Source organism: Myotis brandtii, unplaced genomic scaffold (assembly GCF_000412655.1).
Source record: "Myotis brandtii unplaced genomic scaffold, ASM41265v1 scaffold731, whole genome shotgun sequence".
NCBI lineage: Eukaryota > Metazoa > Chordata > Mammalia > Chiroptera > Vespertilionidae > Myotis > Myotis brandtii.
In genome coordinates, this window is record NW_005370895.1 from 1,556,971 (window position 1) to 1,576,270 (window position 19,300).

The window sequence follows — 19,300 nt, forward strand, 5'->3', positions numbered from 1 at the left end:
TCCACATCCTTTCCAGCATTTGTCATTTGTTGATTTGTTGATCGTAACCATTCTGACAGGTGTGAGGTGATACCTCAATGTCGTTTTAATTTGCATCTCTCTGGTGATCAGTGACTGAGCATTTTTTCATATGTCTCTTGGCCATCTGTATGTCGGATTTGGAAAAGTGTCGATTTAGGTCCTCTGCCCAGTTTTTAATTGAATTGTTTGTCTTCCTTTTGTTAAGTTGTATGAATTCCTTATATTTATTTTTTTCTTAAGTTTTTATTTCAAGAAAAATGATTTTAAATATAATAAGGTTACATGCAATAAACATTAATATCTCAAGAAAAACTATTTTAAATTATATTTTGGATATTAACTCTTTATCAGATGTATCATTGCCAATATGTTCTCCCATACAGTGGGCTCTCTGTTCATTTTGTTGTGATGATTTCTTGCTGTGCAGAAGCTGTTTATTTTGATGTAGTTTCATCTGTTTATTTTCTCTTTAGTTTCCTTTGCCCTAGGAAATGTATTTGTATTCATATATTGTACTTTTAAATACCTTTAATTACTTCTTATCTTTTTTCCTAGCTGAATTACGCAGTATGACAAATTGTCAGTCTAACCAGCCAAGGTAAGAAAAAATCTTGTTAATGAGATTGAGGAGGTAGTTTTCTTAAAATAATAATGTAGCGTAGTAAAGGGTACTTGAAACAAAGGGTACTTGTTTGAGAATTAGGCTGGGTCCTTGGCTACCTGGAAATCTGGAAGAAATCACATCTCCCCACCCACTGCCCTCTCACCTTCCAGGCTAAACGTTGGGATCAATATCTCCCATTTTGTTATAGCTTCTAAGAGGGAAACTAGAGACAAGCAGTGCTTGGAGCTCTTTGGAATCAACTCCCTTTGAGTTGATTTCAAGTAAAGGCTTGTGAAGATGACTGTCCTGAAGCAAATCAGTAAAGGGAGTGGGTCATGTGGGACTCATAAAAGAGGTCAATGTAAACGGGGTAAATCTTGGGCTTGGTTGGGGAACCTCTCAGTATAGAAGCAGTAGAGGCCATGTGAGCCTCACATCCATGTGAGCCTGGATGCACCTGATCCATTTTCTTCAGTAAACTCAGCTGCTACATGTTTTGTCTTTAGTAATGAAGGTGATGCCATCAAAGTTTTTGTGCGAATTCGTCCACCTACAGAGGGTTCTGGATCAGCTGATGGAGAGCAAAACTTATGCTTAAGTGTGCTCTCCTCTACGACTCTCCGGCTGCACTCCAACCCGGAGCCCAAGACCTTCACTTTTGATCATGTTGCCGGCATGGACACCACTCAGGTAATGATCATTTTGGAAATGTAACTTTCCTTTTGGAAAATATAAGATTCTGTTATTTGTGAGGATTTTGTTTCTGGTCTATTTAGTTTGATAGATCTCAGTTAAGGAAGCTCAGACAGTCCATAAATATTTTAAATTTAATTTTATTAAAAACTTTTTCTTCCTTCATTAAACTTTGTGTCAGAATGGCAAGCCTGCTTCACTGTTTCTCTCCATCCAGTGAAGGTGTACTTTTCAGAGCCTCTTGGGTGATTGATAAGTACTGTTGATCTGCCTAATTTAAGGAGAGGTCTTAGCCAGTCCTGGAAGCTTTAACAAAAATATAGACTAGGTGGCCTAAACAAAAAATACTGATTTTTAACAGTTCCTGGAGGTTGGGGAGTCCAAGATATCAAGGCCAAGAGATCCAGTGTCTGGTGAGGACTCACTTCCTGGCTTGTAGATACCTGCCTTCCCACTGTCCTCACTGGAGAGATGGAGGGGCAGGGGAGAGTAAAGGGGAGAGAGAGACCTAATTACCTCTCAAAGGCCCATCTCCATCACATTGGGGATTAGGGTTTCAACATATGCATTTTTAACTTGATTTAGAGAGAGGGACGGGGGGAGGGGCGAGGGGGAGAACATTGATGGGAAAAAGAAATGTCGATCTGTTTGCCTCCTGGATGCACCTGACCCAAGATTGAACCTGCAGCCTAGGTATGTGCCCTGACCAGTGTACAGGATGATGCTCCAATCAACTGAGCTGCACCAGCCAGGACTAAGCACACAACCTTTGTTGTTATATTTTAGAATGCAGCTTAAGAAAAAGGTTTTTATTTTTATGAAATGTTAACATATTTGGTGCTTACATTTGTAGGAGTCTGTGTTCTCAACTGTGGCCAAAGGCATTGTGGAATCTTGCATGAGCGGGTATAATGGCACCATCTTTGCATAGTAAGTTGCTGACTGTGTTGTGTATAAGGATACAAGGGTACAATAACAAGTGCTTCTGTTCATTCCTATGGCTGATGTAACAAATTACCACTAACTTAGTGGTGAAACAACACAAATGTATTATCTCACAGTTCTGTATGTCAGAAGTCTAGCACAGCTTCACTGAGCTAAAATAAAGGTGTCCGCAGGGCTGTGTTCCTTTCTGGAAGCTCCAGGGGAGAATCCATATTCTTCACTTTACAGGCCACTCACATTACTTGGCTTACAGCTCCCTTTTTCTATCTTCAAAACCAACAACATGCAACTCCGTCTCTTCCTTAGTCACATCACCCTCTAACTAAAGATGAGAAGTTCTCTAATTTTAAGGACTCGTGTGATTAGATTGCCCCACCTGGATAATCAAGGTAGAGGGGATTAAACTCCACCTCCTGGAAGGGAGAGTATCTACTTAGATTATAGCAGGTTCTCAAATAACATCATTTAGTTATAACTTTGGTAAGATACTGTAGGAACTGAACTCTTGTTTATATTGATTAGCTTAGGGTAAAATTGGTTTTGTTATATGTCAGTTTCACTTAAAGCAGTGGTCGGCAAGCCGCCATATGCGGCTCTTTGGCCCCTTGAGTGTGGCTCTTCCACAAAATACCACGTGTGGGCGCACGTACAGTGCGATTGAAACTTCGTGGCCCATGCGCAGAAGTCGGTTTTCGGCCTGGGCGAGTCTATTTTGAAGAAGTGGCGTTAGAAGAAGTGGGGGGTGGACATATAGAGAGAATGAACGAAAGGAGATAGACGAAACAAGTATACAAGATGAGTGTGGATAGGAGAGTTGGAAGGGGTTGACCTCAGCGAACGTACCTCAATCAGATTGAGTACGTTTTTAGCAAAGGCCAGCTTAGGAGTACCCTAATTAAGTTAATAACAATGTACCTACCTATATAGTTTAAGTTTAAAAGATTTGGCTCTCAAAAGAAATTTCAATCGTCGTGCTGTTGATATTTGGCTCTGTTGACTAATGAGTTTGCCGACCACTGACTTAAAGTGATCGAATCTTTTGACAACATTAGGTGAGGACTTACTGTATTTGCGATTATGTAAGGAAGATTCGTCTTTTCTCCCCCATTTATTTATATATATGGTATGGACGTATGCATATTTATAGTTTGAGTTATAATTCAGCACTATATTTTATTTATCTTTTTGCTCATATTGTTCTAGCTTGGCCATTGGAGCTATTTGAGGTTGGTTTCTATGTCTCATTGAGATGTCACATCCTTTTGGGTTTTTTAGCTCTTGCCTACTTTCTGGTGCTACAAGAGGCTCTTGGCTCATCTTGTATTTTTCCTGTCCTAGGCCTAGGATCAGCCATTTCGCCAACGTGCCCTGATTCCTTTTCCTGGAGAGTGGTATTTAGGAACTAAGATCTGGCACTAGGTGTGTTTGTTGCTACTGGAATATCATTGCCTCTAGGCCTTCTCAGACAGAACTAGGTAATATATATACTAAGTCATGTATATACGGACGTATCTATAGTTGTTTCTTTACCTATCCATTTGCATCTATATTAAGCTAAACAGTAGTTCATACTGATGTCTCTGACTCTAATCCAGGGTTTAGAATTCACATGGGTTCATTCTAGAATCCAGTGAATCCACAGGACTCATTCTGTTCTCTCTTGTTTATCTGTAACTGCCCTTGCCGACAGTGAGAAACCTGGCTCCCACCTTCTTTCATCCATTTATCGATTTGATCAACCCCAGTACACATGGAAAGCAGTTTCAGAATTGTTAGCCTGTATCGCTGTGAAAAATTTACTGAGTATAAAGGTTATGTATAGATTCTTGTATTTTTTAAAAATATATTTTTATTGACTTCAGAGAGGAAGGGAGACTGGGGGGAGAGACATCTATCTGGTTGATGTGTTTTGCTTGTTCATTGAGTTTGCCTACTTTCAAATTCACTCTTTGTCGTGTACAGTTAGTTGACAGTGTTTTGACGAACGCAGACAGTCATGTATTTACACCCAGTCCTGAGGAGAACAGTTCTCATTCCTTGTCCCTTCTGTAGTCAGCCACTCTCCCTTCTCACATCCAGGTACTAATACTTTTGCCATTCCTATAGCTTTGGCTTTGTAGAGTGTCATATAAATGGAATCATACAATATGTAACCTTCTGGATTTGGCTTTTTCTTCTTAATAGAGTGCATTTAGGTTTCATCTATGTTGTTACATGCATCAATAGTATATTCCTGTAGGTTTTTTCTCTGAGAAGTATTTTATTGTATGGATGTACTACAGTTTGTTTATCCATTTCCCCGCTAAAGGATGTCTTGGTTGCTTCCAGTTTTTAGTAATTATAAATAAAATTGCTATAAATATTTGAATATTGAAGCGATGATCCTGAATTTCTAAATGTTGGCAAGCCTTAAAATATTACTAGAGATTTAATGTTGGAATATAAGCTGGAGGTCCAGAAAGCATTAAGACCACCTTGGCAGTTATACAGGATGAATTTTAGTGTTATTTCAGATTCATTTCTTAAATAGGAATATAACTTGCAGTATAACTATTTTTATTTTTTTTTATTCTCACCCAAGGATTTTTTCCCCCCAATTGATTTTTAGAGAGTGGAAGGGAAGGAGGGGGTGGGAGAGAGAGAGAAACATTGATGTGAGGGAGACATGTTGATCCGTCTCCTGCACCCACCCCAATTAGGGACTGAACCTGCAATCCAGGCATGTGCCTTTTTCGGGAATTGAACCCTCAACCTTCCAGTGCATGGGACTACACTCCAACCAGCTGAGCCATACTGGCCAGGGCTAAAATTGTGTGTGTTTTTTTAAAGATATATTTTTATTGATTTTAGAGAGGAAGGGAGAGAGACAGACAGAAACATCAATGACGAGAGAGAATCTTTTTTTAAAAAAATATATTTTATTGATTTTTTTTTTTTTACAGAGAGGAAGGGAGAGGGATAGAGAGTTAGAAACATTGATGAGAGAGAAACATCGATCAGCTGTCTCCTGCACACCCCCTACTGGGGATGTGCCCACAACCAAGGTACATGCCCTTGACCGGAATCGAACCTGGACCCTTCAGTCCGCAGGCCGACGCTCTATCCACTGAGCCAAACTGGTTAGGGCGAGAGAGAATCTTTGATTGGCTGCCTCCTGCACATCTCACACTGGGGATTGAGTCTGCAACCCGGGCATGTGCCTCAACAAAATTGAACTGTGGCTTCCTGGTTCAAAGCTTGACTCTCAACCACTGACCCATGCTAGCCAGGCAAAATTGCTTTATTTTTAAATGAAACATTTCAGTATCTTAAAGGAAGAATTTAGGAAAGGAATTACTGCATTATTTAAAACAGCAAAAATTGGAAACACAAGTCCAGTTTGTTTTGGTTAAATAAGTTGTGATACATTGAAGAATACTAATATTATACAGCTAAAAAACATGAAGTAGATCTCTACTGACTCAGGGAAATATCTGAGGTAAAATTTAGGCGGGGAGGAACAGGTTGCAGAACAGCCTTTAGAACTTCATTCCAATTTTGAAAATAAAAACTACATGAAAGCTCTGATGGCTGTTTTGTATAAGCCAGAAGCAATTACCAGACAACAGTGGTTAGCTCTTAGTGGTAAAATAGAGGAGGAAGAAAATGGGCCATTCACATTTACCTAATGTAATTCAAAATAAGAAAGAAAATCAGCTCTTTATGGGAAAATACATATACTACTTTAATAGGAGGGTGGTCTTCTAAATTTCATGTGTAAAATAATGTCTAACATTCCTTTTACAGTGGACAGACTGGCTCAGGGAAAACGTTTACTATGATGGGTAAGTAAATCAATGATTAACATTTGCTGGCTTAGTCTACTCCTTCTGTGATGGAAGCACCTAGCACATTTTTGGGAAAGCATAATCTCTATACATACATGATGTTGACCTCATAAAATTAGGGTTATTTCCCAGGCTTCTGTCAGATTGGTGTTCCCATGAAAGCAAAGTCAATGTTTATGGCTCTATTCCCAGCTCAATGCCTAGCACAAGTAGGTGCTTATAAACCATCCTTAAATTGGGTTTAATGACTTTCCATATTTATATACCTGTATAACCACTACCTAGATTTATATTCCTAGTCAGCAACTATCCCCACCCTATCCCCTAAAATATGTACTCTATTACTCAGACTTCTGTCATCATTAGTTTTGCTTGTTTTGGAACTTTTACAAATGAAACTTTACTGTATGCACTCTTTTATGTCTGGCTTCTTTCAGCATTGTTTCAAGCAATCCCCAGTGTGGGGCGTGCAGAAGGCAGCTGTTAGATGATTCTCTCTCATCATTGATGTTTCTATCTCTCTTTCCCTCTCCCTTCCTATCTAAAATCAATCAATACACACACACACACACACACACACACACACACACACACACACATACATATATATTTAAAAGTATGCTGAATGTCTTTATGTTATTTCACAGGAAAATGTTATAACGTTACCTGCACACTCTAATATTATTTGTCCTCTTTGTTCATTTACTTGCATTTTTCTGCCTCTATGATATATATTTGTAAGGTACACTTTACAAGGACTGTTTCAAATATTCCAGTTGTAGCACACCAAGATAATGATACTATCAAAAGTTTTTTCTGTATCTTTCTTGCATATACCAGCCTTTTGTTAGTTCTTTTGGTCCCTAAGGCATATAAACTAATATTTATCAAAACTTCTAGATCTTTTCTAGCTACGTTTTTCCCCCCGGTATATACTAGTATAGCTATAGCTTGAATTAGTATTCTGTAAAGTCCTGCTATATAAATATGCTAATTTTTAGTAATAGCCATTGAGATAGTTAATACCATTATTATCCCCATTTTATAGTTAACAACTCTGAGAGGAGGAATAATTAGTCTATGAGCCTATGGCTAATGTATGTAGGTCAGCTCATGAGACCCAATGTTATTTGTAACATGTAAAGTACATTTGTTTGGTATTTTTGCTAATTTTGGTACCTTTCAGAAATGAAAATTATAAGCTTGGTATTTAGATGGTTTTTTAAATTTATTAGACAACTATTTTTTAAACTTGGTTAGTAGTTATTGTGGGCCTTTCCTACAGTCCCATTGACAGGTTTTATTGCTCGATCTCTCACAAACCCAAATTTTAATTGTTTAAAAATTGATTATATAATGTGTCATCTTATTTCTGTGTAAATTGCATTTGTGTTGTCATTTTGAAGAACTCTTACAATATGAACAAAAATGAACAGCTATGTATTTTTCCGTTTTTTAGGACCATCTGAGTCTGATAATTTTTCTCATAACCTGAGAGGAGTAATCCCACGAAGTTTTGAATATTTGTTTTCCTTAATTGATCGTGAAAAAGATAAGGTAAAACACTGTAATAATAAAGCAATTCTATTTTGAGACGTTAGCTTCTAGTCATGATACATGGAAGTGGCTGTATTTCACAATTTGTACAGGTAGTGTGGTATTAAAAACTGTTGATTCTTAAGATAAAATTAAGGATTCTGAGTTTTATTTTCAAAAGTTTTAAAATATATTTTATTGATTTTTTTTACAGAGAGGAAGGGAGAAGGAGAGGGATAGGAGTTAGAAACATCGATGAGAGAGAAACGATTCAGCTGCTTCCTCCACACTCCCTATTGGGGATATGCCTGCAAACAAGGTACATGCCCTTGACCGGAATCGAACCTGGGACCCTTCAGTCCTCAGGCTGACGCTCTATCCACTGAGCCAAACTGGTCAAAAGTTTTTACTTTATTGGATGTGGGCTTCCCTCTTCCATTGGCTCCCAGGTTGGGCCATTCTCACGATGTGTTCTTTAGCTTGGTGATTTCCAGGCTTAACAGCTATTAGTATTCTATGTTTTAAGAAGGCTGATATGTAACATTGCTTTGCCATTTATTTCTTTGTGGAAACTGTTCCTAGCCACTGCAGTTAGACACACACATTGCATGTCAGCAAAGTGTTTAGTGCCGTGCATTTCGGTGGTTGAAAATTCTATAGAGAGGCTTTTAAAATATTTTTTGTCTTTTAAAGTATATAACACTTGCTTCAAGTAAAACTTTGTGAGGAAGTCCAATATATAAGACAGATAAAAATGAAATTGCTGCCCTAGCCGGTTTGGCTCAGTGAGTAGAGTGTTGGCCTGCGGACTGAAGGGTCCCGGGTTCAATTCCAGCTAATGGCACATGCCTGGATGTGGGGCATGCAGGAGGCAGCCAGTCAATGAGTCTATCTCATCATTGATGTTTCTATTTTTCTCTCCCTCTCCCTTCCTCTCTGAAATCAATAAAAATATATTTTTAAAAAATGAAATTGCCCAACTGGACTGCTCAATTCCCATCTCCTGTCTTGATTCTCAGCACCTCTGGAAGGGCTCCTGGGACCACAGCGATGCTGTTGTAAATATAGTGATATGTTGAAACTAGTTACCTAGGTTTTTTAAGATGACTCTTAGGTATCTTTTATGATGTAAAGGATAAGATTGTAGAAATTTTACACTTGTGAAGCAAGTGAAAGATGAGTGCTCATGAAAGATAGGGATGAATGCATAAAAATAACCTATCTAAACCAGGCTTCTCTTCACAGGCTGGAGCTGGGAAGAGTTTCCTTTGTAAGTGTTCCTTCATTGAAATCTATAATGAGCAGATCTATGACCTACTGGACTCTGCATCGGCTGGACTGTACTTAAGGGAGCACATCAAGAAGGGCGTCTTTGTTGTTGGTGCGGTGGAGCAGGTCGTGACCTCCGCGGCTGGAGCCTATCAGGTATCCGGCCTTGAACTTTGTGATCCTTGGACACCATAGCATGCTGTGAAATGCGCCTTGATCTCAACAAAAGCAAGAATTGAGCTACTAGAAATATTTTGAAGAGGTATAACAGAATGTTCATGAGAGGAAAAGAAAACAGGATATGACAGTGTTTTATACTCCCCTTAGTTAAAATAGAACTTTGCGACTTTTGATTTTGCACTATTTTGGTGCTATTCATTCTAACCAGGCACTCCTGAAACCATACTGGATGACCCGGGGACATTTCATAGAGTCTGTATTTCTTTAGTGGTTCCTCCTGGGAGTTGCTCCTTTGAGGAGCTACTGGGATCTCTGCTCTCTAAATCAGCTGTACATATTATGACCTTACTACTCAAAATATAGTTCTCAGACTGTGAGTATCACCTGGGAGCTTGTTACAAGAATCTAAGGCTCTACCTCACACCTATGAAATCAGAATCTGAGTCTTAACAAGATCCCCAAGTGATTAGTATGCATATTACAGATTGAAATGTTCTGCCTTATGGGGTAAGACCCATAATCCCATTTTACAAATAGGGCATTGAGCTGTGAGAAGGTTGGACTGGCTCCACGACACACAACTAGTGAGTAATAGAACCAAGGATTGACCTCATATTCATCTGATTCCAGAGTCTCAGACTGAACCTTCATGTCCTCCTTGCCATAGGGAATAGGAAGAGAGAACAAATACTTGGTGGACCCAACGAGCTGACAAAACGGGGCATGAAGGTCAATTTGAGGTTCATCTTGTCTAGCTTTCTCATAGTCTAGGGAAAGGAAGGCTTCAGAAGGATTTTGTGATTTGTTAATGCAAATAGAGATTGGCAAAACCAGTTCTAGATCCTGTGCCTTTGATTCCATTTGTTCTCTTTCCATAACACAGAGGGGACAAAAAGGAAAATACTTTGCGTATATTCCTTGATGGACCAGTATTTTTTCTCACTACTTTTTATTGTTTTTCTATTGATGTTAGTGACCACTTGGAAGTTGTGATGATCTGTTTCCTTTTGCCCAGGTGTTGTCTGGAGGATGGAGAAACAGGCGTGTGGCCTCGACATCAATGAATAGAGAATCCTCGAGGTCTCATGCAGTCTTCACGATTACAGTAGAGTCAATGGAGAAAAGCAGTGAGACAGTAAATATACGAACCTCCCTACTCAATATGGTGGATTTAGCAGGATCTGAAAGGCAAAGAGACACCCATGCAGAAGGGATGAGGTTGAAGGTAAGGATGGAATTATGGTCTTCAGTTGAACTTGTGTGTGAATTTTTATAGATATCAATACCCAGCTAAGTGTTGTGAGGACTACAAAGGAATAAGAAGTTATGAAAGATATAGACATTTTTGTTGTAGGACAGTAAACATACGTGGGACGGGTTTGTCAGCAGCAAGGGTATTTGAATTCATCCAGGAGGGATTATATAGTACAAGTGGCCGCAGGGGTCAGAGGAAGCAGGGTGTGGCATGGACTCCTTAGAGGAAGCATGGGAAAGAAGTAGCTCATGAGTTGTGTTCTCAGAGTGGTCTGGATCTGGACAGGGAGAAAGGAACAGGGATACATGCCACACTGGGGGACATCTTAAAGGTTATTGTGGACACAGTGATTTGGCATTTCCGCATAGGTCAATGGATGGGTTGGGTTGGCGGTTTAAGGTGGCATAGATCGTTGAGGATGAGTACCTGGCCAACTTTACTCTCAGCTCTCCAAACACTGAGAAAAATTTTGAGTGATTTCGTGCAGAAAGCCTGATCTATAAAAGTGTTCCGGAACTGCCAAGTTCATAAGGAGAAAGAGGAACTATACTGTTCATAATTCAGGGGTTCAGGACCTAGGTCTAGGCCAAGTATTTAGCCTTCCCTATAGATTAATTTAAAACTATTACAGTGATAAGGTGGCATTGATTGTTTTTCCTTCACATGATTTTTGTGTTTGAATACTAAAATCGCTGTGTGTGTCAAATAGGAAAAGGTTAGCGGATAGTTGAGGACATCTTTTTGCTGAAAAGTTAAGTTATCCTTAATGTTCCTGACTTGCCTTTCCATTCAAAATTGTCACCCTGCTGGTATATTTTAATTCAAAATACTAAAAAGAAACTAGTGCACCTAAACTTTTGTCCTTTTCCCTGGTGCCTTAGGAAGCCGGTAACATAAACCGATCATTGAGCTGCCTGGGCCAAGTGATTACAGCCCTTGTGGATGTGGGAAATGGAAAACAGAGGCATATTTGCTACAGAGATTCCAAGCTCACCTTCTTACTCCGGGTAAAGTACATCATTGGGCTCCTGGGCGCTTCTTTTGGTTATGCCCACTATGGCTGATAGTTGGATATTTTCTCAGCCTTGCTGGTATGAGTGTACATTTTCTTTGCTTAAAAAAGTCTTATTGTTTCTCCCCTGAAAATGTGTACATTCATATCATTAAACAGGATTCCCTTGGAGGTAATGCCAAGACAGCCATCATCGCAAACGTTCATCCTGGATCCAGGTGTTTTGGGGAAACCCTATCAACGCTGAATTTTGCTCAAAGGGCCAAGCTGATTAAAAACAAGGTAAAATACTGAGTACAATGAGGTAAATTAGAAAAATACTTATGCTTGCAGTATCTCACTTTTGTAGCTTTTTATGTCACTGTGAAAGCTTAACTCTAAGCAAGATTTCTACTTCATCTTTCCTAGCCTTCTGTACCGCTCATGTCGCTTGAGACTTAGATTGGGTCTTATGGTTGTTATTGTTTGCCTAGTTTTTTATTAAGGGAAGGCAACGTTTTACCTTTGTCATTAGGATTGGAGACTGAATTTATGTACCTAAACTCTGCTAGCAGAGATGTGTGTGTTGGTGGGTGGTGATAGGGATTCACCCTGAAAATAATTTGAGATGTTGACAAACATTGTTTTTCACTTTGCCTATAACTGCAAGGATTCTCCATTTTTTCTTTTATACAAGAAGCTCCCTTCATATTCAGGTACACCAGTGGTCAGAAACTCCTGTAAAGGACCAGGTCGTAAACATTTAGCCTTCCTGGACTGTGTGGTCTCTGTCCCAACTGCTGACCTCTGCCTTGGTTAGAGAAAGCAGCCATAGATAGTATGTCAGCACATGGGCCTGGCTGTGCTCCACTACAACTTTCCACAACAGGTAGCAGACTGCATGTGGCCCCAGTCCTGGTGCAGACTGTCAAAAGACCAAGGATTCCCCGCTCAGTTGGAGAGGTGGGAGGCCTCTTTGGTCCCAAAGGAAAGAATTGTAGTGCCTGAAGTTGGAAGATTAATTTCTTCTGTCTTTCAAAGGAGAAATTGATCGTTCTTATCCCCAAAGACGACTCCCTGAGTATCTTATCATTGTAAGAATGTTGCCTCTTTCCCTGGATAAGTCAGGAGAGTGTAGTCATTCATTCATTCATTCATTTTATTGGATTATGACCCCCTTGTAGGGTATCTGTAATATGAGGAGAAAAAATCATTAGAGCTTCCTGACCCTAGAGCCTCTTGGGACTTACTAGAAGTTTTAAGAGAGTAGAGAACCACAGGAGTAATTAGAATTATGAGGTCACTGATGTAACAATGATGTCAGAATATACAGGAGTGCCTTATAATGAGCTGGCCTTAAGAATCAGAAGCAACTAAGAATGGCTTCTTAACACATGAAACAACAAAACCAGGAGCCTTACAGTAGTCACTCTCAATGGTAAGTCGCTGCAGAGCAGTGGCTGGGATATTTGGGACTAGTTTAAGGGTGAGCTAGTCAGATCTTTTCCCTGGGGCTTTTCCCTCACTGGAGAATTGGGTATTTCACAATTGGATCCCTTTTATCTGGTTGGTACTCAACTATTGGTTCATGTCATCACCCTGTAGGCTTTTTCAACTTCTTAGATGTGGTCTCTAAGACATTTTCTTTAAGAAAATTTCTTAAAGATTTATTTCTTTAAAAGAGCATTAAGTATGGTAGTAAAACAGAAATGGAGCTGTAACACTAATCCTTCTTTTTAGGAGGAACTGTTAGGAAATACAGGATTGGATTCCTTTGGCGAGGGTGGTTTCTGCCAAGCCGATGGTGCTCAGGCCAGCCCTGCGGTCATCACACCCTATAGCGTGCCATGACAGAGGGACGGTTACAGCCATTACAGAGTTGGCTCTTCTCTATGGGGCAGGACGGTCCGTCCCAGGTCTCAGTGGAGCTCAGAGCTGGCTCCTGCTCGCTCCCGCCTCCTCAGCAGCACTATGGATGTCCGACTGCAGCTTAGGCCTGGGGTTTATTTACCTTCTATAATTGAAACTGTGTTGCTTTGAGTGGAGCTCAGAGCCGGCCGGGAAGCTTGGCTTCCTCCATCACTGGAGAAACAAAGCCTCCTGCTCGCTTCAGCTCTGTGGCTGCCGGCCACCATCTTGGTTGGGGGTCCCCACTGGGGTGCCTGGCTAGCCTGGGTGAGGGGCTGATGGCTGTTTGCAGGTTGATTTTAGAGGGGGAGAGAGAAACATTGATTTGTTTCTTATGCTTTCATTGGTTGATTCTTATATGTTCCCTGATGGAGCATCAAACCGGCAACCTTGGTGTATCGGGAAAACACTCTAACCAACTGAGCTACCTGGCCAGGGCCACAAAATGTTCTTTTAATGCTTTCAAAACATTCTTGAACAGGCAGTGGTAAATGAGGACACCCAAGGCAATGTGAGCCAGCTCCAAGCTGAAGTGAAGAGGCTCAAAGAACAGCTGGCCCAGCTCACTGTAGGGCAGATACTACCAGAAAGCTTTCTGACCAGAGGTAAGATGGGCAATGTTCTTCATCCTGAGGAAGGAAGACCATGTGTGGACATTAGTGTTGGAACCCCCCAATGACAGGCACAACACAATAAGGCTTCCCAAACTTTTCCCCAAGTGTCTGTTTACTTCACCTTCATAGGAACATGGTACTTTGTCTGTAACCAGAGACCAATTCCATAGGTACTGAGTTCTGTGAGATATGTGGGAAGGGGGAGTAGAAGTAATTTTGAATATTAAAACTGCTAAAAAGACACTAATAAATTTCATTTTGATCCACTTCTAAGATTCGGTTATATCATATGTTATCTATATATGTTTACTAAATTGAGTGAGAGAGGCTTTTCTTCAAAGAATAGCTAATATGTGGACTGGGTTAATTTAAAATCCGTGATCTGTTGATAATAGTTTGATTCTTTTAGATTAATTGAGAACAGGCAGTCAAAGGCCGTTTTAGCTCATCTCTTGGTCATAAAATGTGAAAGATAAACATTTTTCCCCTTTCCCTTTTTCACTGGATCAACTACAGAGAAAGATGAGACTGATTACATGAAGTATTTCAAAGAGGCAATGTTGTTCTTTAAGAAGTCTGAACAGGAGAAGAAGGTAGGAAACTGAATTTGTATAAAGGGGCGGGGGGGATGCAAGATACTTTAGGCTTTACTATGTGGTTTGTGCCTTTCTGAATGGAGTAAATGCCAACAGGAAATAAAAAAAGGAAGGCTGTGAAAAATCTAATTTTGCCTTTGAGATTAAATGGGAATTTAATGTTTGTTTCTTAGTTTGTGAAAATGTAGGGAAGGTGAATTACTTTTCATGTTTAACCAAATTATGAATTTCTTAAGTTTCTGGTAGAAAAAGTTACCCAGTTAGAAGACCTCACCCTCAAAAAAGAGAAATTTATTCAATCTAATAAGATGATTGTGAAATTCCGAGAGGATCAAATAATGCGCCTGGAGAAGCTCCACAAGGAAGGACGGGGAAGTTTTCTGCCTGAGGAGCAGGATCGTTTGCTGTCGGAATTAAGGGATGAGATTCAGACTCTGCGAGAACAAGTGAGTCATGACCTTTGCAGTATTTCTAAATGTAAAAGAAGTCCAAGGCAAATAAAAATTTGTCACCACATTCTTGTAACACAGTGGAGTTGTTTTAAATGAATTAACCTGACAGTATGATTGCACAATCCCCGACCCCTTTGTCCCCCATTTTCTAAAATAATAAAACTGAAGGGAAAAGCTCTTGACCCAGCAGGTCAAGTCAAGTTCGCCCCAGTGCGCACTGGTGGTTATCTGAAGCAGTAGTCTCTACAGTTCAGCCTTTAAAGTTTCTTTTGTTTTTGGTTTTCCTTTTGCCTAGGAAGGATGGGTAATTAATACAGGCACATCTTTAAAAATCAAAGATAATTGGTTTTCAGCTTTATGTATCTTTCCAGAGGTTTTATGCATATTCAAACTAATACGGATATTTTTACTTTTTTTCTTTTTTTGTGAAAAATGCAGCTTACCATACACACTTTTCTGCACCTTCCCTTTTTCACATAGTGTATCTTGGAGGTCACTCAGTCCTGGTCAGTAGTTTCCTTATTCTTTGCTTTGTGTAATTAATATAAGTAGGCTCCTTTGCATGAAAAGTTTGCTGCAATGTACACCCTATGCTTATTCCCTAGGGCCCGAGGTGAAAATTTCAAGGGTGCAGACCTAAACCTAGAACACAGAGTTGTAGGACGTGCACATATTCACTCTGAGATCACAAGTGCCACATTGCTTTCCATGGTAGTCGCAGCAGGCTACCACCAGCAGTTCATAATGTTTTCTAACAGGTTTTCAGAAAGACTTGTTCATTACGGACATGTTTGTACATATATATAAGTCTGTAATCCTTTATTTATATATATATATTTTTTAAATTGATTTCAGAGAGGGAGGGAGAGAGAAACATCAATGATGAGAGAATCATTGATTGGCTGCCTCTCGCATGCCACCCACTGGGGACTGAGCCCACAACCTGGGCATGTGCCCTTGACCAGAATCAAACCCGGGACCCCTCAGTTCGCAGGCTGACGCTCTATCCACTGAGCCAAACCAGCTAGGACTAAGTCTGTAATCCTTCTGTGTCATACAGATAGAGCACCACCCCAGAGTTGCCAAATATGCTATGGAAAATCACTCCCTCAGGGAGGAGAACAGAAGACTGAGATTATCAGAGTCTGTGAAAAGAGCCCAAGAGGTGGATGCGCAGACCATTGCAAAGCTAGAGAAAGCTTTCCTTCAAGTATCTGGCACAGAGAAAAACGACAAAAGTAAGAAGTGATTGTTGTATACATGCCTTGTTGGGGCGGGTGGCTGTTTTAAAGGCCTTTTATATTGCCTTTAGACCTGGTATGCTAATTTCTTATATATATACTTTTTCTTTTATGTTAATCAAAAGTCATGTTCTATCCTTTTTTCTCAAAAATCAGAGTAGTAAATAATGTAGGCTAGTAGATGTAGCAAGGAACTACCCATTATATATCTTTGTTTTTGTTCTTAATTTATTGATTGATTAGGGAGAGAGGGGGAGATAAACATCAATTTGTTGTTCCACTTTTTTATGCATTGATTGGTCGATTCTTGTATGTGCCCTGACCAGGTATCAAATCCACAACTTTGGCCTATGGCAGTGATGGCGAACCTATGACACGCGTGTCAGAGGTGACACACGAACTCATTTTTTTGGTTGATTTTTCTTTGTTAAATAGCATTTAAATATATAAAATAAATATCAAAAATATACATCTTTGTTTTACTATGGTTGCAAATATCAAAAAATTTCTATATGTGACACGGCACCAGAGTTAAGTTAGGGTTTTTCAAAATGCTGACATGCCGAGCTCAAAAGGTTCGCCATCACTGGCCTATGGGGACAATGCTCTAACCAACTGAGCTACCCAGCCAGGGCAATAGATATCTTTGTTTTGTCTATAAAAGATTGATTGGATAATACATTTAATTTTTATGAAATAGAACTTTCCTGTTTTAAGTATTTGAAATGACAAATGCTTAAGCACAACATGAATTAGTATGGAATTGAAATGTTTACCCACCTGATTACGGTCTGTATGGTGAGAGATGTCGGCGTGATCAGACTCATCACAGAGTTTTTGTCTTGATGTCATGGTTGCTGGTCATGCTTTGTTAGTTATATGTTATTCCCACAAGTTTACGTATTTTTATTTTATTTTTTTAAATCCTCACCCGAGGATATTTTTCCATTGATTTTAGAGAGAGTGGAAGTGAGAGGGAAAGACAGAGAAAAATATTGATGTGAGAGAAACACATTGATGGGTTACCTCCTGCATGCACCCTGACCAGGGCCCTGGCCAGGGAGGAGCCTGCAACTGAGGTACATGCCCTTAACTGGAATCGAACCCAGGACCCTTCGGTCCACAGACTGATGCTCTATCCACTGAGCCAAACCGGCCAGGGCTATTTTTATTTTTTTTAATTAAATATTTTTATTGATTTCAGAGAGGAAGGGAAAGGGGGAGAGAGATAGAAACATCAATGATGAGAGAATAATTGATCAGCTGCCTCTTGCACGCCTCACACTGGGGATTGAGCCTAAAACCCAGGCATGTGCCCTGATGGGGAATCGAACCATGACCTCCTGGTTCATAGGTTGACACTCAACCACTGAGCCACACTGGCCGGGCAGCCACAAGTTTTTAAAAAAATATGTCTGCTTTTTTAAAATTATATTTTAGAGAGAGGGGAAGGAAGGGATAGAGAGATAGAAGCATCGACGATGAGAGAGAAACATTGATCGGCTGCCTCCTGCACACTGCCCACTGGGGATCAAGCCCGCTACCTCGGCATGTGTCCTGACCAGGAATCAAACCAGTAACCTCTTGGTTCATGGGTCAACACTCAACCGCTGAGCCATCCTGGCTGGGCTAGTTCCACAAGTTTACTTTTACTTTTGTGATGGTGCTTTACTTAGCACTAAATCTAACTTACAGGCTTGGCAGCTATTGGTACTCATACTCTGGGATTTTGTAGGAAGGTCTGTGGTTGCTCCATTTTTAAAGTGAATATTTTTATGGTCTTTTATCATACCCTGTCTCAGTCTTTGTTTCTGTTTAGGTTGAAATTGAGAACGTTTTGATTGTATTAATTCTGCACTCATAAAGAAGCGTGTTTGCTTTTTTTCCAAAATGTCCTTTTCCAAGCCTTCTTCTGTTCTGTTTATGACTTCATAAAAGAATAAAATTCTCAGTATTTGGGTATGGAGAGACTAAGATTTTAGATGCAAAATTAAAAATCGGGTTTTCTATATTGTTTCAACTACTTCTCTCTATAATGCTCTGTATTTTGTTGGCCATTTTGACCTCAGTCATACTGTGACTTAGTACCCTTGAAAGATAATAATGGTAATTTCTGGACCCCACCATCTTCAAAACAGACACCACTGTCTAGAGAACTGTTACATGATATTTCACCACTGAAACCCAGTGGGACTCGTCAACATATCCAGTCTTCTAAGTAATCCCTGGAAATTAACCTTTTCTTTCTGGTTGGTGATACCAAGTTCTTTCAACTTGCTGCCTTTGCTGTTTGTTTCCTTTCCTAAAATTCATTGACTGTTAACATTAGCTGCTAGTACTAATTCCTGCCAGACTCACCAGCGACGTTTCTCCCTCCAGCATTGTGCGTGTTGTGCTTCAGTCATTGCTGGCTCTGCTCCTAAGGTGTTGTCTTAAAGCTGCCCCGTCGCATCCTGTGGCTTCTCAGCTTCTCAAAAAAACTTCTAATACTCTTTGCCACACTGTGTTGTTTCTTATGTTTCCTGTTGAGTTATAGGCTCTTGTATTTTAGGGTCCACCTTCCAACCCATTTTTCATTTTTTCCTCCTTGTGCTTCAAAATGGATACATGGCAGAGAACTTAGAAAATGTATTCTACTATTTTTGTCTTTCAAAAACCAAGTTGTTTCCTTATTATCAGGTCAGCAAGGATTCTCTCCTAAAGTTGCAAAAGAGCCATGTTCATTAGCAAACTCTGAGAAGCTAAAAGCACAACTCCTGCAAATGCAGACAGAACTGAATAATTCAAAGCAAGAGTATGAAGAATTCAAAGAACTAACTAGGTAAAGTATAGATACACATTCATGCTTAACCTATTTTCATATCTTTTAGTGTTTATTTGTTTTAGGGTTTGACATTGACCATTTAATTGAGCATTTTACTTCAACAGTTCTCATATTGCAACTAACTTGTTTTGACATGAAGGAAAAGGGCTTGTTTCTAAGTTTTGTTTTTACTTGTTTTTTAAATTGAGGTGTAATTGACATAAACTTCCAGCTCTATAATAATATATTTAGCCCTAACCGGTTTGGCTCAGTGGATAGAGCGTCAGCCTGTGGACTCAAGGGTCCCAGGTTCGATTCCGGTCAAGGGCATGTACCTTGGTTGCAGGCACATCACCAGTGGGGAG

At 39.9% G+C, this 19,300-nt stretch overlaps 1 protein-coding gene across 3 annotated transcripts in view; it reads left to right on the top strand.

Annotated features, from left to right (window-relative positions):
• KIF15 (kinesin family member 15) overlaps positions 1 to 19,300 on the top strand; it is a 42,438-nt gene that overhangs the window by 2,548 nt on the left and 20,590 nt on the right. For 2 of the 3 annotated variants that reach the window (XM_014530286.1, XM_014530288.1), the window contains exons 2-15: positions 577 to 619; positions 1,132 to 1,315; positions 2,172 to 2,248; positions 6,050 to 6,087; positions 7,550 to 7,647; positions 8,872 to 9,051; positions 10,091 to 10,300; positions 11,212 to 11,337; positions 11,502 to 11,624; positions 13,711 to 13,834; positions 14,360 to 14,436; positions 14,676 to 14,885; positions 15,952 to 16,129; positions 18,812 to 18,953. In XM_014530286.1, coding sequence (XP_014385772.1) covers positions 577 to 619; positions 1,132 to 1,315; positions 2,172 to 2,248; positions 6,050 to 6,087; positions 7,550 to 7,647; positions 8,872 to 9,051; positions 10,091 to 10,300; positions 11,212 to 11,337; positions 11,502 to 11,624; positions 13,711 to 13,834; positions 14,360 to 14,436; positions 14,676 to 14,885; positions 15,952 to 16,129; positions 18,812 to 18,953 — 1,810 coding nt within the window. Of the gene's footprint in view, positions 1 to 576; positions 620 to 1,131; positions 1,316 to 2,171; positions 2,249 to 3,601; positions 3,739 to 6,049; positions 6,088 to 7,549; positions 7,648 to 8,871; positions 9,052 to 10,090; positions 10,301 to 11,211; positions 11,338 to 11,501; positions 11,625 to 13,710; positions 13,835 to 14,359; positions 14,437 to 14,675; positions 14,886 to 15,951; positions 16,130 to 18,811; positions 18,954 to 19,300 lie in introns of those variants that run through there. The other variant, XM_014530287.1, reaches the window with a different exon arrangement.